The following is an 18,672-nucleotide window of genomic DNA, read 5'->3' as shown; positions in this document are numbered from 1 at the left end:
CCACACACTGCAAGTACCGAGTTCACAAGCCACAACTAGAGAGTCCATGCCATGCAACAAAAGATTCCACATGATGCAACTAAGATGCAACACAGCAAATAAATTCATTTTTAAAAAAGAAAATAAATATTGGCACTTACAAAGAAATGAAGACAGAATATGCTGGCAATTGCTAACACATTGTATTTATCTTTTTTTTTTTAAGGACTTTGAAAACTGGAATGACATCCTAGGCCTCAGAGGGTGACAGGTTTCCAGGTATCAAATCAGAGAATCATGAGCACTGCCTCTCCTTCTGCTGCAGCTGTGCAGCTCTGCTACGAGCACCTAAACAGATCCTGTGTGAAAACCGCCTACTCACCAGGTCCCCGCCTCATCCTGTACACAGTGTTCAGCTTTGGAGCTGTGCTGACTGTATTTGGAAATCTGCTGGTGATGATTTCCATTCTCCACTTTAAGCAGCTTCATTCTCCAGCCAATTTCTTGATCGCTTCCCTGGCCTGTGCGGACTTCTTGGTGGGAGTGACTGTGATGCCCTTCAGCACAGTGAGGTCCTTGGAGAGCTGCTGGTACTTTGGGGAGAGCTACTGTCAACTCCACTCTTGTTTCAATGGGTCATTCTGTTATGCTTCCATCTACCACTTGTGCTTTATCTCTCTGGACAGGTACATTGCCGTCTCTGACCCCCTGGTCTATCCAACCAGGTTCACTGTGTCTGTTTCTGGCATGTGTATTGTTTTCTCTTGGCTCTTTCCCATTATTTATATTTTTACCCTTCTTGGCACAGGTGCAAATGAAGCAGGGTTGGAGGATCTAGTAAGTGCACTCACCTGTGTGGGAGGCTGTCAAATTGCGGTGAATCAGAGTTGGGTATTGGTGAATTTTCTATTATTTTTCATCCCCACCCTTGTGATGATAGTTCTGTACTCCAAGATTTTCCTCATTGCTAAACAGCAGGCTAGAAAAATTGAGAGTCTGAGCAATAAGACTGGGAAATACTCAGACAGCTTCCAAGACAGAGTGGCCAAGAGGGAGAGAAAGGCTGCAAGAACGCTGGGCGTCGCAGTGCTGGCATTTCTGATCTCCTGGCTGCCTTACTTCCTGGATTCCATCGTTGATGCCTTCCTAGGTTTCATCACCCCCACATATATTTATGAAATACTGGTTTGGATTGCTTATTATAACTCAGCTATGAACCCCTTGATTTATGCTTTCTTTTATCCTTGGTTTCGAAAAGCCATCAAACTCATTGTCACTGGTGAAGTCTTGAGAAAGAATTCCTCAACAATAAATTTGTTTTCTGAGTAGGTTCTGGTCTTAGTTTGGGAGAACTGAAAATAGACTCACATTGGACAGATAATGAGGAGGAAAAAGTTGATTGTAAAAGTGCAATTTTTGTAATGTAAAATAACTAAATTGTAGCTCAACCCTGACCCAAATGCTTAAATTCAAGTTCATAATTCTTTGGTAAATATAACATCAAAACCTATTTGTGATGGGGACAGCACAGCTTTGGAGCCAGAAATGCTTGGATGGCAATAACCATTCTGCCGTTGAACACTTGGGTGATCTTAGATGATCTTGGGTGCCTTGGCTCTTTCTGAAATTCATGGTATTTCTCTGGTTAATAACTTCTCCTTTGTAGTAGTCATGACCAAATTTAGGAGAATACAAGTGAAGGACCTAATATATATTTGTTAATATAAATCCTTCTTTCAATTACCTTATATTAGTTCAATCTCTGCCTAAATCTTCTATTTCTTCCTTTGTATTATTTTTCTATTAAAATGTAAATACAACCACTTAGTGATGTGGTGCCTCCTTGCTCAGGGAGGGCAAAGCAGTGGGTCTGCACTGTTAGGTGTTGAGATTTGTGATTCCCACTTTGTGGTTTCAGAGTCAGGTAATATCAATTAGGTGATCACTGTTAACTATAATATCAATTCAGTTATGTACAATAGGAAAGATAATTTGCATCACAGCATTTATTTATTAAGTGAGCTTCTTCCTTATTAGTAAGTCTACTCATAAAATTATATTACCGCTTAGAACCAGTTAGCAGATGTTTAAAGCAGAGTTTGAAGACTGTCATTCATTATGTTACTTTATTTTCAGGTTAATTTATTCTGTATTCATTTAGTTGTACAGTGTTCTAAAAGTAATTTACAGTGGATTTTGAGGATACACTTGAAATCATAACTTAAAAGTGTGCTCAAAAGAAGAAAGAAAACTGAAGGGAAGGACATAGAATGAAGCCAAGACAGAGGCTGTGAAATGCATTTTCTTATGACCCACAACTCAGTTCTAAGGCAAAAAAAAAAGGAAATGAATTAGTTCTGCAATTAACAGTGGATAAATCAAGCCAATTATTTCAGAGAATTAGTCTTGATACTAAGACTGGAGGGTTCTGTGTGTCAGTTAGACATCAAGATTTTAAAATCAGATTATGATATCTTCGGGGCAGGAGAGAATATGAATCAAACTATTCTTGCTATATTTTAAAAATTTCTAGCTTGATGTAAATCAACATTACCTATGAGCACATTATTTCTGACTACCATAGCGTATGATTTCTAATTATACTGCTTCTGGAGAAGGAGATGGCAACCCACTCCAGTATTCTTGCCTAGGAAATACCATGGACAGAGGACCCTGGCGGGCTACAGTCCATGGGGTCACAAAGGGTCAGATACAACTTAGTGACTGAGCATACTGTTTCTATCTGATTTTACAGATAATTAAAGGCACACTACCCTGCTTTCACTTTTCACTTTCACACATTGGAGAAGGAAATGGCAACCCACTCCAGTGTTCTTGCCTGGAGAATCCCAGGGACGGGGTAGCCTGGTGGGCTTCTGTCTTTGGGGTCACACAGAGTCGGACACGACTGAAATGACTTAGCAGCAGCAGCAGCAGCAGCCTGCATGGTATCAGTTTATACACAATTTTGCAGTTCTAACACAGAGTGTAATGAATTTATTTTGATTCCTGTGGTTTCAATATAGTAATTTTCCTATATAATCTTCTTTTGCAAGCTACTGATGGAATGCAACTTACGTTTCGAGGCAGAAGAAAATTTAAACAAAACATACTCCTTGCCCATTTTGTTGTTCAGTCACATTGGCAGGCAGATTCTTTACCACTGAGCCACCTGGGAAGTCCATTTTATATATAGAAATTGTGTGTATGTCAATCTCAGTCTTCCAGTTTATCCCTCCACCACTTATACCCTGGTAACCATAAGTTGTTTTCTATGTCTGTAAAAATAGTAAAAAGACTATTAAAAAGACTAATGTATCAGGATGGTGGTTCTTGGAAATGTGGGGTTCAGAAATAATAAAGATGGTGAAAAATTCAAGGAACCCACAGATAATTTCTGAGTGTTAACTTGGCAAACCAAGGACATCGCAAACAGCAACAACAGCAGCAAGGACAATCATATATACGTTGTAATAATTTCATAAAAGAAAAGTGTACTTTCCATTGGGAGAAATCTAGCTCCTCACTTTATGGAGATCTAGGGGTCTGTCCAGGTTTTACACAGAAAAAGCTTCAGGTCTCCCACCCCATCCTGCTTCTAGACCACAGCTAGACTTCTCTCTCTCCATCTTTCCATGCGTTTGGTGTAATATTTCTTTCTCATTAAGTTTCTCCATGCTAAAACAAGGCCTGAAAACCCCAACTATAGTTCCATTCATTTCCCATTTCCTTTCTCTGAGTATCTATTCTATTTGCTATTGTTGTTTTTAGTTGTAAGTCACGTCTGACCCTTTTCAACCCCATGCACTATAGACCACCAGGCTCCTCTGTCTAAGCGATTTCTCAGGCAAGAGCACTGGAGCAGGCTGCCATTTCTTTCTCCAGGGGATCTTCCTATCCCAGGGATAGAACCTGCGTCTCCTGCAGTAGCACACAGATTCTTCACCACTGATTCACCAAGGAAGCCCATATATTACATTGAAAGTCTACACTACTGCAGCAGCATTTTGGGTTTATTCTGTTGGTAGGAACCTTACTGTCTCCACCTGCTTGTCTAGGTGATTACTACTCTCTCACACAGTCCTGTCTTTCACCTTTGTAGTACTTCTCACAATTTTTATCCATACATCCATTTATCTGTTTACTTGTTGAAGGTTTGTTCTCCTTTCAAGACTGAAAGTTTCATGAAGAAAGGGGTCATTTCTTTGTACCTAGCTCCTGGCACTCAATAAATATGTCTTGGATTAAAGAATTAATTATTGAATAAATTTAAAATAATGGAGGGAGATGAAGTTATTTCTGTACCCCAAATGACAAGTGATACTTGTAATCCTTATGATCATATGATACTTTTTTTTTTGCCTAGAATCATGGTTCTAAGTAAGGCAGATCCACTGATATATTGGGTTCAGACAGTAAAGAATCCATCTGCAATGCAGGAGGCCTGGGTTCAATCCCAGGGTTGGGAAGATCCCCTGGAGAAGGAAACAGCTACCCACTCCAGTATTCTGGCCTGGAGAATTCCATGGATAGAGGAGCCTGGCATGGACCGAGGTGTCCATGGGGTTGCCAAGTCAGACACGACTGCATTCATTTCACTCATTCCCTCTCTGATACATTTGCCCCTCAGAGGACACTTCTCAGTGTCTGGAGATATTTTTGACTTTCACAGTTAAGGGGATTTTACTGGCATCTAGTAGCAGAGATGCTGCTAGATGCCCTTTGATGTACAGGACAGATCCCACATCAAAACTAATCAGAACTCAAATGTCAATAGTGCTGAAGCTGAGAAAGCCTAGCCCACACCTTTGTCGATTAAGTAACTGATTATTTTACAAAATCAAACTCTCAGAATATATTAGGAAGAATCTAAGAGATCATTAAGAATATTGTGTGTGTGTGTGATTAGGAGTCAGAAGGCCAGTTGAATTAATAATAATTCCTATGGCACAATTCAAAAAAACAAGTCCAGATATATCTTCAAAGTCAGTGGCCCTACAGTGGCCAGAGTCTGGAATCCTGCTTGAAGAAGGCTGGATAATACTTTCTTTTGCTCTGCTCCGTCCTGACATTCCATGTTTCAGTTTTCTGTTCATTATTCCTTAGTTGATGCTTTTTTAGCACAAGGGACAGGAAGTTCTATCACTTGGATTCACAAACGAATGTGAATCATTCAGAGGGTTTATGTGTGGACTTCTCACGTGGATGAGGAGACATTACAGATCCACTTCCAGTGATGTCTTGAGAACACATCTTTTCTCTAAGAGCACTGACATGTCTACATACCATGGTGGTTTTTTTTAAAATGTTTTCCTGAAATGTAATTCATCCATCTCAATTTGCTCACACTGTATGCTGCCTTTTCTGTCTGTTAGTAGCCAGTGCACAGGCAAAAAATAATTCTTATTGGGAGAGAAGCCTAAGTATTGACACGCAGTGCCTGTACCTTATGATGCCTCTGTAACAAAAATCCAATAAGGCGGTCACGGCAGGACTAAAAATAGGGGAAAAGTTCAAGTGCGAGAAGAAAGAAAATCTTGAGCTCAAGAAACATAATGACCTAATTAAGACAGTTGTTTGTACAGGTAGCTTTCTTAACACTCACTACTAAAAACAAACTTCCAAGTTCACACCTTGCACTAAAGGGATTCCATCTAGAGATTTTCCTATTGATGGCATTTATATATCTAGAAGGGCTGTATGCTTTAGGCAGTAAGGCAGATAAACCTAACAGGAGTTGATGCTATAATTACTTCCCATACCAGTGCCTGTTGCAAAGAGGAACTCTGAAGGGAAAAATGATATTTAAGACCAAAAGGGAATTTTATCAAATTCAAGGATCTAAGCTTTAGTTAGTTGAAATTCACTCCCAGTGACTTTGTCCAATGTAAATTTTTTGCATTTTATTCTGTTACTGAACTTATTTAAGATTTATAATAAAAAAGGGAAATTGAAAAAACAATGGTACTAATGTCTATTTCCTCAGGCATCCTACTGTATGTATGACTTCCCCCAGAAGCATTGAAAGTCTGTGGAAATCAAGGACAGAATTCTCCAGATGTAAAGGACAGATCATGAGCAGCAACTCATCCCCCACTGCAGCTGTGCAGCTCTGCTATGAGCACCTGAACGGATCCTGTGTGAAAACCCCCTTCTTGCCCGCATCCCGAGTGATTCTGTACACCGTGTATGGCTTTGGGGCTGTCCTGGCCGTGTTTGGAAACCTCCTGGTGATGACTGCCATCCTTCATTTCAAGCAGCTGCACTCACCAACCAATTTTCTCATCGCCTCTCTGGCCTGTACGGACTTTCTGGTGGGAGTGACCGTGATGCCCTTCAGCATGGTCAGGTCCGTGGAGAGCTGCTGGTACTTTGGGCGAACTTTCTGTGCTTTGCACACATGCTGTGATGTGGCATTTTGTTACTCTTCTCTCTTCCACCTGTCCTTCATCTCCATCGACAGGTACATTACTGTTACTGACCCGCTGGTCTATCCCACCAAGTTCACGGTGTCTGTGTCAGGGGTATGCATCAGCATCTCCTGGATCCTGCCCATTACTTACAGTGGTGCTGTGTTCTACACGGGTGCCAATGAGAATGGGCTGGAGGAATTGTCTAGTGCCCTCAACTGTGTAGGAGGCTGTCAGATAGTTATAAATCAAAACTGGGTGTTGGTACATTTTCTATGCTTCTTTATACCTACCTTTGTTATGCTAATTCTCTATTGTAATATTTTCCTTGTGGCCAGACAACAGGCTAAGAAGATTGAAAATACTGGTAGCAAAACAGAGTCATCATCAGACAGTTACAAATCCAGAGTGGCCAAGAGAGAGAGGAAAGCAGCTAAAACCCTGGGTATCACAGTCATAGCGTTTATGATTTCATGGTTACCATACAGTATTGACTCATTAATCGATGCTTTCATGGGGTTCATAACCCCGGCCTATATTTATGAGATTTGCTGTTGGTGTACTTATTATAACTCAGCCATGAACCCCTTGATCTATGCTTTATTTTACCCTTGGTTTAGGAAAGCCATCAAAGTCATTGTGAGTGGTGGGGTTTTCAAGAACGGTTCTGCAAGCATGAATTTATTCTCTGAACAAATGTAAGCCATTGGATTGAGGAAGTTGAAGGTATCTTCACATTTTACAAATGAAATGAATTTTTAAAAATCAAGTAAGATTGTTACTGCAGAGAAAACAAATTGCTTTTCCAGTTTAATTGGATAAATCAACATGTCAGTCTGTTAGGATGTGTATTTCCCTTTTGCTTCTCCAAAAATATTTATTTGACTAATAAATGTTAAGCCCATTATTGTGAACTGCTGTAGAATGCACCATTTCCCATTCCCTGCAGTCATTCCTCACCGTTTCTCTTTTATTCCATTGACTCTTCCCTTTGTAACCTGTAAACATGTATGTTGCCTTTTATTTCCTTTCTTTTTTTCCTTACAAACTGATCTACTCATTCCCAGCTTATCAAAAATTTCTCTGTGATTAACTTTCTCCAGTTTGCTGCTTTTCTTGCTTTGATTATTTTCCCAGGGAATTTGTTGGGGATTCAGTTAAAAGTATTATGTTTAAGTCTGCATGGTGTCTATGTCAGGGATTGGCTTCAGCATCTTCTACATCCTGCCCCTGGCATACAGCGGTGCCAAACTGTACACAGATGTCAGAGATGATGGGATGGAGGGATTAGTAAACACTCTCTGCTTAATAAGTGATTTTGAACCTGTTAAAATCAATTTTGGATATTGATAGAATTTCTATTATTTTTCACACCTGGCTTTGTTAAGATGCTACTGTACAGAAATATTATTCTTATGGTTAGAAAGCAGACTAAAAAGATGGAAAATATTACTAGAAAATAAATTTGTTACCAGGAACTTACAAGATCAGAGTGGCCAAGAGACAGAGAAAAGCACTTAAAACCCTCGGCTTCACAATGCAGCACTTTTGGTCTCATGATTACTCAGTGTATCTGATTCATTCATTGACTCTTCTTTAAGTTTTATCACACTTCATATGCTTATGAGATACTTTGTTGGTTCAGTTTTTGCAAGTTGCCCTAAATCATTTGATTTATGCTTCATTTACCATTGGTTTGGGACAGCAATAAAACTTATTAAACTGGCAATATTGAAAGACAGTTTATGAATTATAAAACTAACTTCTAAAACCTAAATTTCATATCGATGATTTGAAAAATTTTAAGTTGATCTGGTGCTATTTTGGAAATTTCTGTAGTGATTATTGCATGAAATATAGACTTGAAAATGATCATTCAGTTGAGGAAGAGACATGGTACCTCACCTTTAGCAGCTTCACTTTTATACATTTACATATTTTGAAAAGTGAACATCCTTTGCGCATTTGATAGAACCATGTTATTTAGTAGTGGTCGACACAGGGGTCGTAATTTCTAGTTTCCTCAAATCTGTATGCCATCCTGCTCTGTTAGTTGTTATTTTCTTCTTTCAAGCCTGTTGCTGTTTTACCTGTCCTACCACTTAACTTTTTTTCATTTTCATGTTTCTTCCTTCTCTGTTCCCTGTTAATGTCAGGTTGTTCTGTGGACTCAGTTCACATTTATTTTGAGCAAATTGATTCTTGGGATCCAGTCTTACAGATCTCCTAAAGGTCTCTGAGACGTATCCATCAGCCATTTCAGACTCAGGATGAGATTCATGTTTTATTGATTTTAGGAGATATTTTGTAAATGTAGGAATAACCATTAGCAAAATGGAAGCCCAGTTTCTATCATAGTTGCATCCCTTTATGTAACTGTTTTCTCATTTCATGAAGTTTGTTGTTTTACCTTCCAGCTCATGATGGAGAGCAATTGTTGGTTATTTTTCCTTCTATAGGTACTATTTGGAGCTTATACACTGTTCATGATAAAAAATACCATGATTATCTGTGCTATTGGAAAAATATGTAATTTAGAAATGTTGTTGTATAAAAATTTTTGAAAAATTCTTAAGGATCTTGTTTCATGTATTTCACAAAATCAAAACTGATTTCTTCCAGACGTTAAAAAAACAGAAAACATATATATATATATATATATTGGTGGAATCATGACAGAAAATCCATATGGATTCAGGCACTTAATTTTTAAACTTCAAAGAAAAAGAACGCCATGTTAAGGAAAAACAGACAAACTTGGAAAAACTATTGGTAGCATGCATGATGAAGAATTAGTAGATTTAAAAATGTAAAAGCAATTTACACAATAGAAAGACGGAGACAAATGTCTCACTAAACAAACAGGAAATTTTACAGAGGTATGGCTAATAAATACATTAAAGTGTCCAATGTACAAATAATTTTAAAAGTTAGTTAAAATGTAATAAAGTTTCATATCTTGAATTGGAAGGACAGCATTGAAAGGATCATTAATATCAGATTAATTAGATTCTGAGAAGTTGAGCACACTGCTGAGAGTTGGGCATGTTCATACAGGAAAAACACAATTTAGTATCTCTTCTCTTAGAGGAAAATTAAGACATTTATATAAAATTTCAAATCACATGTCACTTGACTCTGCAGTCTCTGCCAAGCAAGCCTACGAAGATAGAGTCAGGCAAGGAAGGAAACATGGCAAGGACATTCATTGCATATCTCTCAATTATAGACTGAAATAAACTAGGATTGATATGGTGAAAATTAAATCAATTATGTTCTATTCTTGAAATGGAACGTTATAAAACATTAAAAAGAACAAATGACCTGTAACAATTAACAAGGTAAGACAACCACAACATATTTTTTCCACTAAAATCAAAAGAAAACAGAAGCAAAAATATCTGACCTAGATTGTAAAACAATATATGGACTAGGTCCCCATATTACACTTTTACAAAATGTAATTTTATGTATAATAGACAGTGTGCTTGGGGAGGGGGATTTACTTTGTAATTTAGCTTTATCATTTTAATGTTTGTGATTAAAATAATAGGTTAAAATTGATATTAATAATACTACCTTTATTCTAATCTAAGCTTCATTAGCTTTATCTGTGTGCTTGCTTGTTTTATTTGGGGGGGGATATCTTTTGAGAATATATCTTTGGTATATTTTTGTCTTATCTAATGAAACTACGACATAGGTACATTAGTATATTTTAGAAAGTGCAACTTATATAGATAAAGTATCTAAGGAATATCCTAATATTTTAAAGTATTTTTATGGTTTTCTTTCAGCAGATCTTTAATATGCTCCAACTCTTCTTGTCTATATTAATTCTGTGCTGTCTTTAGGAGCGATGGAAGCTACCAGGAGTCATGGTTCAACGTTCCACTTGTGCTTTATTTCTACTCTTCAGGTTATTTCTTGAAAAGTGATAAACAAGCACAGCAGATGTGTTGAGTACATGCACATATCAGAAGAGACGTCACCTCCCAGAGAGGCTGGAAGGAGCATTTCCCCTCTAGAAGGGGAAATGTTGCCCAGTCTGCCCCTTGTTGTTTAGTCACTAAGTCTTTTCTTTTGTGACCCCGTGGGCAGAGAAGCCTGGCGGGCTACAGTACCTGGGATTTCCCAGGCAAGAATACTGGCGTGGGTTACCATTTCCTTCTCTAAGGAATCTTCCTGACACAGGGATCAACCCGCATCCCTTGCATTGGTAGGCGAATTCTTTGGTAAAGCGTCTGCCTGCAATGCGGGAGACCCGGGTTCGATCCCTGGGTCAGGAAGATCCCCTGGAGAAGGAAATGGCAACCCACTCCAGTACTCTTGCCTGGAAAATTCCATGGTCAGAGCCACCAGGGAAGATTATAAGTCTGCCCCTTGGGTTCAGTTCAGTTCAGTTCATTTCAGTCGCTCAGTCGTGTCCGACTCTCCGCGACCCCATGAATCACAGCACGCCAGGCCTCCCTGTCCATCACCAACTCCCGGAGTACACTCAAACTCATGTCCACAGAGTCGGCGATGCCATCCAGCCATCTCATTCTCCGTCGTCCCCTTCTCCTCCCGCACCCAACCTTTCCCAGCATCAGAGTCTTTTCCAGTGAGTCAACTCGCCGCATGAGGTGGCCAAAGTATTGCAGTTTCAGCTTTAGCATCAGTCCCTCCAATGAACATCCAGGATTGATCTCCTTTAGAATAGACTGGTTGGATCTCCTTGAAGTATAAGGGACTCTCAAGAGTCTTCTCCAACACCACAGTTCAAAAGCATCAATTCTTCGGCGATCAGCCTTCTTCACAGTCCAACTCTCACATCCATACATGACCACGGAAAAAACCATTGCCTTGACTAGACGGACCTTGGTTGGCAAAGTAATGTCTCTGCTTTTTAATATACTATCAAGTTTGGTCATAACTTACCTTCCAAGGAGCAAGTGTCTTTTAATTTCATGGCTGCAGTCAGCATCTGCAGTGATTTTGGAGCCCAAAAAAATAAAGTCTGACACTGTTTCCACTGTTTTTCCATCTATTTCCCATGAAGTGATGGGACCAGATGCCATGATCTTTGTTTTCTGAATGTTGAGCTTCAAGCCAACCTTTTCACTCTCCTCTTTCACTTTCATCAAGAGGCTTTTGAGTTCCTCTTCACTTTCTGCCATAAGGGTGGTGTCATCTGCATATCTGAGGTGATTGATATTTCTCCCAGCAATCTTGATTCCAGCTTGTGCTTCTTCCAGCCCAGCGTTCCTCATGATGTACTCTGCATATAAGTTAAATAAGCAAGGTGACAATATACAACCTTGACGTACACCTTTTCCTATTTGGAACCAGTCTGTTGTTCCATGTCCAGTTCTAACTGTTGCTTCCTGACCTGCATACAGGTTTCTCAAGAGGCAGGTCAGGTGGTCTGGGATTCCCATCTCTTTCAGAATGTTCCACAGTTTATTGTGATCCACACAGTCAAAGGCTTTGGCATAGTCAACGAAGCAGAAATAGATGTTTTTCTGAAACTCTCTTGCTTTCTCCATGATCCAGCGGATGCTGGCAATTTGATCTCTGGTGCCTCTGCCTTTTCTAAAACCTGCTTGAACATCTGGGAGTTCACGGTTTACATACTGCTGAAGCCTGGCTTGGAGAATTTTGAGCATGACTTTACTAGCGTGTGAGATGAGTGCAATTGTGCAGTAGTTTGAGCATTCTTTGGCATTGCCTTTCTTTGGGATTGGAATGAAGACTGACCTCTTCCAGTCCTGTGGCCACTGCTGAGTTTTCCAAATCTGCTGGCATATTGAGTACAGCACTTTCACAGCATCATCTTTCAAGACTTGAAATAGCTCAACTGGAATTCCATCACCTCCACTAGCTTTGTTCGTAGTGATGCTTTCTAAGGCCCACTTGACTTCACATTGGTAGGGAAAATGCATTCCTCAGAAGACAGACCTCAAAGACCACCCACAGATACAAAGGTAAGACCAAGCTCTCCGAAGATGGATGACACTGTGGGGATAAAGGTCACAATCCCTATATTTACTGAGGTATTTTTCTTGTAACTGGTGCAGTGTGGGGCTCTAAATAGATTTAAGAGCACTGCAGAAAAATAAATCCTATCTAGCCTGGTTGGCTGTAGTCCGTGGGGTCGCTAAGGGTCGGACACGACTGAGCGACTTCACTTTCACACATTGGAGAAGGAAATGGCAACCCACTCCAGTGTTCTTGCCTGGAGAATCCCAGGAACAGGGGAGCCTGGTGGGCTTCCGTCTATGGGGTCGCACAGAATCGAACACGACTGAAGTGACTTAGCAGCAGCAGCATCCCTGAGCAGGTGAAGTGAAGATTTGTATCTGTTACCACAGGTATTTCATGTCCTCTCCCTGCCTACCCTCTGACCTCTGCACAAATCCAAATAGCTTGGCAAAATGAGCAGGGTGTGGTCAGGTTGTGGGCAGGTCTCCTTGAGCGCATGCCGCTCCCCACACTGCGCCTGGGCGACAGCCGCTCTCAGCCCTGTGAGAGGTCCAGCCCCCAGCTCGGAGCCTCAAAACACACTGCCCTCTCGGTCTGGGAAACCCTTCTCTGTTTTTTTTTTTCTCAAATGACCTTTATTTTATAATGCTTTTTTAAAATTTTTTTTAATTTATTTATTTTAATTGGAAGCTAATTACTTTACATTATTGTATTGATTTTGCCATACATTGACATGAATCATCCCCACGTGTACATGTGTTCTCTGTTTTTACCTTAAATATCTCCTTGACCCTCTCAACCTATCTTTATAGTTACCTGCTTGGTAAAATTGCCTGTGAATACAGTTCCCTTGCTTGATTGTGGTGACCTCCACTGCACTCTGTGTATCCCGGCCGTCACCACATTGAGTTGCCATTACTTGTTCACATGTTGGCCTCTCACATGGAGTTAGAGAAGTAAGATAAAGTATAATGGCTAAGCTTTGATTTATTCCAAAATCTTTTAAGTCGATAGACAATCCACCAGGAGGAAAGAAAGATTTGGAGCAAACTGGAACACTCATAGCTTGCTGGTTGGAGTATTGCTTGCTTGCTTGCTAAGTCACTTCAGTCGTGTCCAACTCTGTGTGACCCCATAGACGGCAGCCCACCAGGCTCCCCCGTCCCTGGGATTCTCCAGGCAAGAACACTGGAGTGGGTTGCCATTTCCTTCTCCAGTGTGTGAAAGTGAAAAGGGAAAGTGAAGTCACTCAGTCATGTCTGACTCGTAGCGACCCCATGGACTGCAGCCTACCAGGCTCCTCCGTCCATGCGATTTTCTAGGCAAGAGTACTGGAGTGGCTTGCCATTGCCTTCTCCGTGATGGAGTATAAAATGGTCCAGTTACTTTAGAAGATAGTGTATACTTTCTTGCAGAGTTAAACTTACACCTCCCAATATGACAACCCAAAGTTGAACAGTCTGAGTATTTATTAACTGGTCAGGCATGACTGAGCAACTGGACAACAACAAAATATGGATGAAATAATTGTGGTATATTTAGACAATGGAATTACATTTAGCAATAACAAGGAATGAGCTGAAAATGTACTCAGCCATGGATGAAACTCACAGACATTGACCTGAGTGAAATAAGCCAGACACCAAAGAGGACAAACCTTGTGACTCTTTTCATAAAAGATTTTTAGGCCTTGAAAATTAATCTCTAGCCACAGAATGGAGATCCATGTTTTCCCTAGGACAGGGAAAAGGAAATGTGGGGTGAGATTAACTATAAAAGGGCCTGAGGAGAATTGACAGGGTGTTGCTTTCTACCTTGGCTGTGGTGGTGAAATATAAGGGTGGATACATTTATCATGTCATCAGTCCATGCATGCTAAAAATGTAAACTTTTCATATTTATTTTATGCCTCGATATGAAAAAGCTGATTTTTAAACACAGAAGTCATTCCTCAGAAAACACTTTTTTAAAAAAATAATTTTATTTGTTCAGTTTATGGCTGTGCTGGGTCTTTGTTGCTGCGCAGGCTTTTCTCTAGTTGCAGCTAGCAGGGGCTATTCTCTAGCTGCAGTGCAGTCTTCTCATCACGTGGCTTCTCTTGTTGCAGAGCACGTGGCACGTGAGCTTCAGTAGCTGCAGCACATGGCCTCAGTAGTTGTGGCTCCCGGGCTCTGGAGTACAGGCTCAGTAGTGTGGTTCAGGGACTCAGTTGCCCCATGGCCTATGGGATCTTCCCTGATCAGGGATCGAACCTGTGTCTTCTTCACTGGTAGGCAAATTCTTTACCACGGAACCATCAGGGAAGCCACAAAAAACACTTTTCGAAAAACTAAGGTGAGATCTGTTCTAGAATGCTGAGAGAAAAAGGAAATTTTTCAGTGGTATAATCCAGAGTATAACAGGAAAATCCACTTTCCAAAAGTCCGTTCAACATTTTATTTTTTAAGTATCTTCCATGCTGCTCCCACTACAACTCCAACAACAACAGGAGCAGAAACAATGCTTTATTTGTACTTATATTTCCTTTGTTGTTCCCTGAGGCAAACACCTTGTATTCTGCTACCCCACTTTCCCAGGTCAGAATTTTTAAAAGTAAACCTGAAGTATTCAAGTATTTAACATATAATTATTTAACTTCTTTGAGCTTTTCAGTGTGTGCTGTGGTAAAGAATCCAACTGCCAATACAGGAGACATAAAACACACATATTAGTTCCCTGGGTTGGGAAGATCCCCTGGTGAAGGAAATGGCAACCCACTCCAGTGTTCTCGCCTGGAAAATTCCATGGACGGAGGAGTCTGGTGGGCTAGAACACACGTGGTCACAAAGAGTCAAACACGACTGAGTGACTGAGCAATTGAGCCCACACTTTTAATTTTTTTAACACAAATCAACACTGGTAGGGATCAAGAGTTTATTTGAAAGAGTTCTAGTGACATTGAACACAGCAATCATACATAAAAGGTTCTAAAAAAAGGGAAAAGGCAGTATTTAATAATAGCAAATAATATGACTTTCAAATTCAGCTCAAAGGTTTTAAAGGATAGGCACTATTCTGTTCCATAGAAGGCTAAAATGTCATCAGGAAATTAGTAGCGTATAAACTTATTTTAGCATAAACATAATTATTATTTAATTTTTTCTTTCTAAGCACCTTGAACTTATGGGGATTCAATCTTAAGGGCTTTGGGGATTGAAATTGTTTAGCTACATTCCTGAGGGGAGAGAGTGTTTGGGTCATTATCATTGCTCTGATAAATTAGGAAAATAATGCTAATAAAATGTGGCATTCGAACATGTATCCTGTAAAAGCTTCTTGAAGACAACCTTTCCTTTAATATGAAAAACTAGGTAAGATTTTTTAAAATTTAAGTCAGCAGCATTTTATGTAATGTTGAAAATTAGCTGCTTATTCATTTGGAAGTGATCATTTTACAAGATGAGGATATGAATCACTTTCTAAACACGTAAGTAAAGATTTGCACTTACAAGGAAGCAAAGACAGAATGCACTGGCAACTACTGACATTGTATTTATCTTTTCTTTAAGGACATATTGAAAACTGGAATGACATGCTGGGCCACAGAGGGTGACAGGTTTCCAGTATCAAATCCGAGAATCATGAGCAGTGCGTCTCCTTCTGCTGCAGCTGTGCAGCTCTGCTACGAGCACCTGAACGGATCGTGTGTGAAAACCCCATACTCACCAGGTCCCCGCCTCATCCTGTACACAGTGTTCAGCTTTGGAGCTGTGCTGGCTGCATTTGGAAATCTGCTGGTGATGATTTCCATTCTCCACTTCAAGCAGCTGCATTCTCCTACCAACTTCTTGATCGCCTCCCTGGCCTGTGCGGACTTCTTGGTGGGAGTGACTGTGATGCCCTTCAGCACAGTGAGGTCCGTCGAGAGCTGCTGGTACTTTGGGCAGCGTTACTGTCAACTCCACTCTTGTTTTGAAGGCTCATTCTGTTACGCTTCCATCTACCACTTGTGCTTTATCTCTCTGGACAGATACATTGCCGTCTCTGACCCCCTGGTCTATCCAACCAGGTTCACTGTGTCTGTTTCTGGCATGTGTATTGCCTTCTCCTGGCTCTTTTCGATTATTTATTCTTTCTCCCTTCTTGGCACAGGAGCGAATGCAGCTGGACTGGAGGATCTAGTAAGTGCACTCACCTGTGTGGGAGGCTGTCAAATTGCGGTGAATCAGAGTTGGGTATTGGTGAATTTTCTATTATTTTTCATCCCCACCCTTGTGATGATAGTTCTGTACTCCAAGATTTTCCTCATTGCTAAACAGCAGGCTAGAAAAATTGAGAGTCTGAGCAATAAAACCGAGCAATGCTCAGACAACTTCCAAGACAGAGTGGCCAAGAGGGAGAGAAAGGCAGCAAGAACGCTGGGCGTTGCAGTGCTGGCATTTCTGATCTCCTGGCTGCCTTACTTCCTGGATTCCATCATTGATGCCTTCCTAGGTTTCATCACCCCCACATATATTTATGAAATACTGGTTTGGATTGCTTATTATAACTCAGCTATGAACCCCTTGATTTATGCTTTCTTTTATCCTTGGTTTCGAAAAGCCATCAAACTCATTGTCACTGGCAAAGTCTTGAGAGAGAATTCCTCAACAGTAAATTTATTTTCTGGATAAGCCCACATTTTAGATGGAGGAATTGAATATAGATTTACAGTGAACACACCATTGGGTAGAAAACTTTATCATATACATGCAAGATCTTGTAAAGTAAAAGAATAAATATGCTTCCAATATGACCTGAAAACTTAAATTCAGTTTCATCATTCCTTGGTCAATATAACATAAAAACCTGGTTGTTTATGGAAACAGCATGACCTTGGAGCCAGAAATGTGTCATTTTAACGTTGATCTTGGGTTGCTACTTGTCTCTGATCTTCACTGTACGTCTCTAGTTATTAATCCTTTCCTTGTAGAATTCTTGAGAAAATGTAAAAGAAACCGCAATGTTTTGTTATTCTAAATCCTCCCTTTTATTATTTTATAATAGTTTAATCCCTGGTTATAGCTTCTCTTTATTCCTTTGAAATATTTTAATTACTATTATACTGTCAATGTAGCTGGGGAATACTTAGAAATATTCTGGCTCAGGAAGGGCAAAGTAGTGATTCTGCCCTGTCAGGTGTTCAGATTTGTGAGTCCAGAAATATAATCTCAGAGTCAGGTAAAAATCAACCCAGAGATAAATGTATTGACTATAATATCTGTCAAATTATTTGCTATGGGAAAGGTAATTGATGTTATAAATAGCACTCATTTGCTGAGTGGGCTACTTCCTGGTGATTGTCTGCTCATAAAATTTCGGCTGACTTTATAAATTTCACCAGTCAACATTTATTTAGAGGACGCATGAGTTTTTAACATTGTCATTTGTTATTGTACTTTATGTTAAATTAGCTTACTGTTTTGTTCACTTTTGCATTGTTCCAAAGATTATTTATAAGGATTTTCAGTGATATACGTGAAAGCCCAAGTTACAAATATATTCCAAAAAATACAGAATTGAAATGAAGGATATAAAAAGATGACAGACAGAGGCTGATAAATGCATTTTATATAACCCACAAATTTGAAACTGAACAAGTTAAGCAATTCACAGTGACTAGAATCCAGTCAACTTTTCAGACATGGAGACGTGTTTTTGGTACTAAGACTAGAGAATGATATATTTCTGTATTTTTTAGCAATTTTTAAAAATAAATTGCTTGATTCTATTCTAATTTTATTTTGTAGCAATCAGATATCAAGTTTGAAAAATCAGAGCATCATATCATTGGGAGAGGGATGAATATATATCAAAATATTCTTGTTTATTTCTCTAATTTCTTATTTAATGCAAATCAATCATATATTCAGTTAAGTTCAGTTCAGTCACTCAGTCGTGTCCGACTCTCCGCGACCCCATGAATCACAGCACACCAGGCCTCCCTGTCCATCACCAACTCCCGGAGTTCACTCAAACTCATGTCCACAGAGTCGGGGATGCCATCCAGCCATCTCATTCTCGGTCGTCCCCTTCTCCTCCCGTCCCCTTCTCCTCCCGTCCCCAACCTTTCCCAGCATCAGAGCTGACTATTATTAAACAAATGCTTTAAAATGGTAAACCTTTCCTGAGATCGTGTATTATTTATGATTTAATGTACTTATGAGAAACTCTCTTATCTTTACTTGATAGTTAAAGATGAAACAAATGATTTAAAGGCACCCTAGAATGCTTAGCATTAGTTTACCCTCAACTCTTCAATTCTGACAATGAAAATCATCAATTTATTTTGGTTTACTGC

At 39.8% G+C, this 18,672-nt stretch overlaps 3 protein-coding genes across 3 annotated transcripts; all 3 read left to right on the top strand.

The window, feature by feature from the left end:
* The first annotated feature begins 276 nt into the window (after positions 1–276).
* Positions 277–1,308, top strand: LOC129560998 (trace amine-associated receptor 7a-like). Its single transcript, XM_055433316.2, has one exon. It carries the CDS (start codon positions 277–279, stop codon positions 1,306–1,308), a length of 1,032 nt encoding a protein of 343 aa, XP_055289291.2.
* Positions 1,309–6,053: 4,745 nt separating this feature from the next.
* LOC129560984 (trace amine-associated receptor 6-like) lies at positions 6,054–7,270 on the top strand. The gene has a single exon (XM_088840943.1). It carries the CDS (start codon positions 6,054–6,056, stop codon positions 7,089–7,091), a length of 1,038 nt encoding a protein of 345 aa, XP_088697069.1. The 3' UTR covers positions 7,092–7,270.
* An 8,703-nt stretch (positions 7,271–15,973) lies between these two features.
* Positions 15,974–17,005, top strand: LOC129560973 (trace amine-associated receptor 7a-like). The gene has a single exon (XM_055433266.2). It carries the CDS (start codon positions 15,974–15,976, stop codon positions 17,003–17,005), a length of 1,032 nt encoding a protein of 343 aa, XP_055289241.2.
* The last annotated feature ends 1,667 nt before the right edge of the window (positions 17,006–18,672 follow it).

This window comes from Moschus berezovskii, chromosome 10, assembly GCF_049115385.1.
Source record: "Moschus berezovskii isolate FMDL1 chromosome 10, NW_MosBer_1.0, whole genome shotgun sequence".
Lineage (NCBI taxonomy): Eukaryota > Metazoa > Chordata > Mammalia > Artiodactyla > Moschidae > Moschus > Moschus berezovskii.
The sequence above is the reverse complement of the archived record's forward strand: the minus strand, read 5'-3'. Positions and strand labels throughout refer to the sequence as shown.

Coding starts and splice junctions, on each gene's coding strand:
- LOC129560998 (XM_055433316.2), top strand. CDS start 277: ATGAGCACTGCCTCTCCTTCTGCTGCAGCTGTGCAGCTCTGCTACGAG.
- LOC129560984 (XM_088840943.1), top strand. CDS start 6,054: ATGAGCAGCAACTCATCCCCCACTGCAGCTGTGCAGCTCTGCTATGAG.
- LOC129560973 (XM_055433266.2), top strand. CDS start 15,974: ATGAGCAGTGCGTCTCCTTCTGCTGCAGCTGTGCAGCTCTGCTACGAG.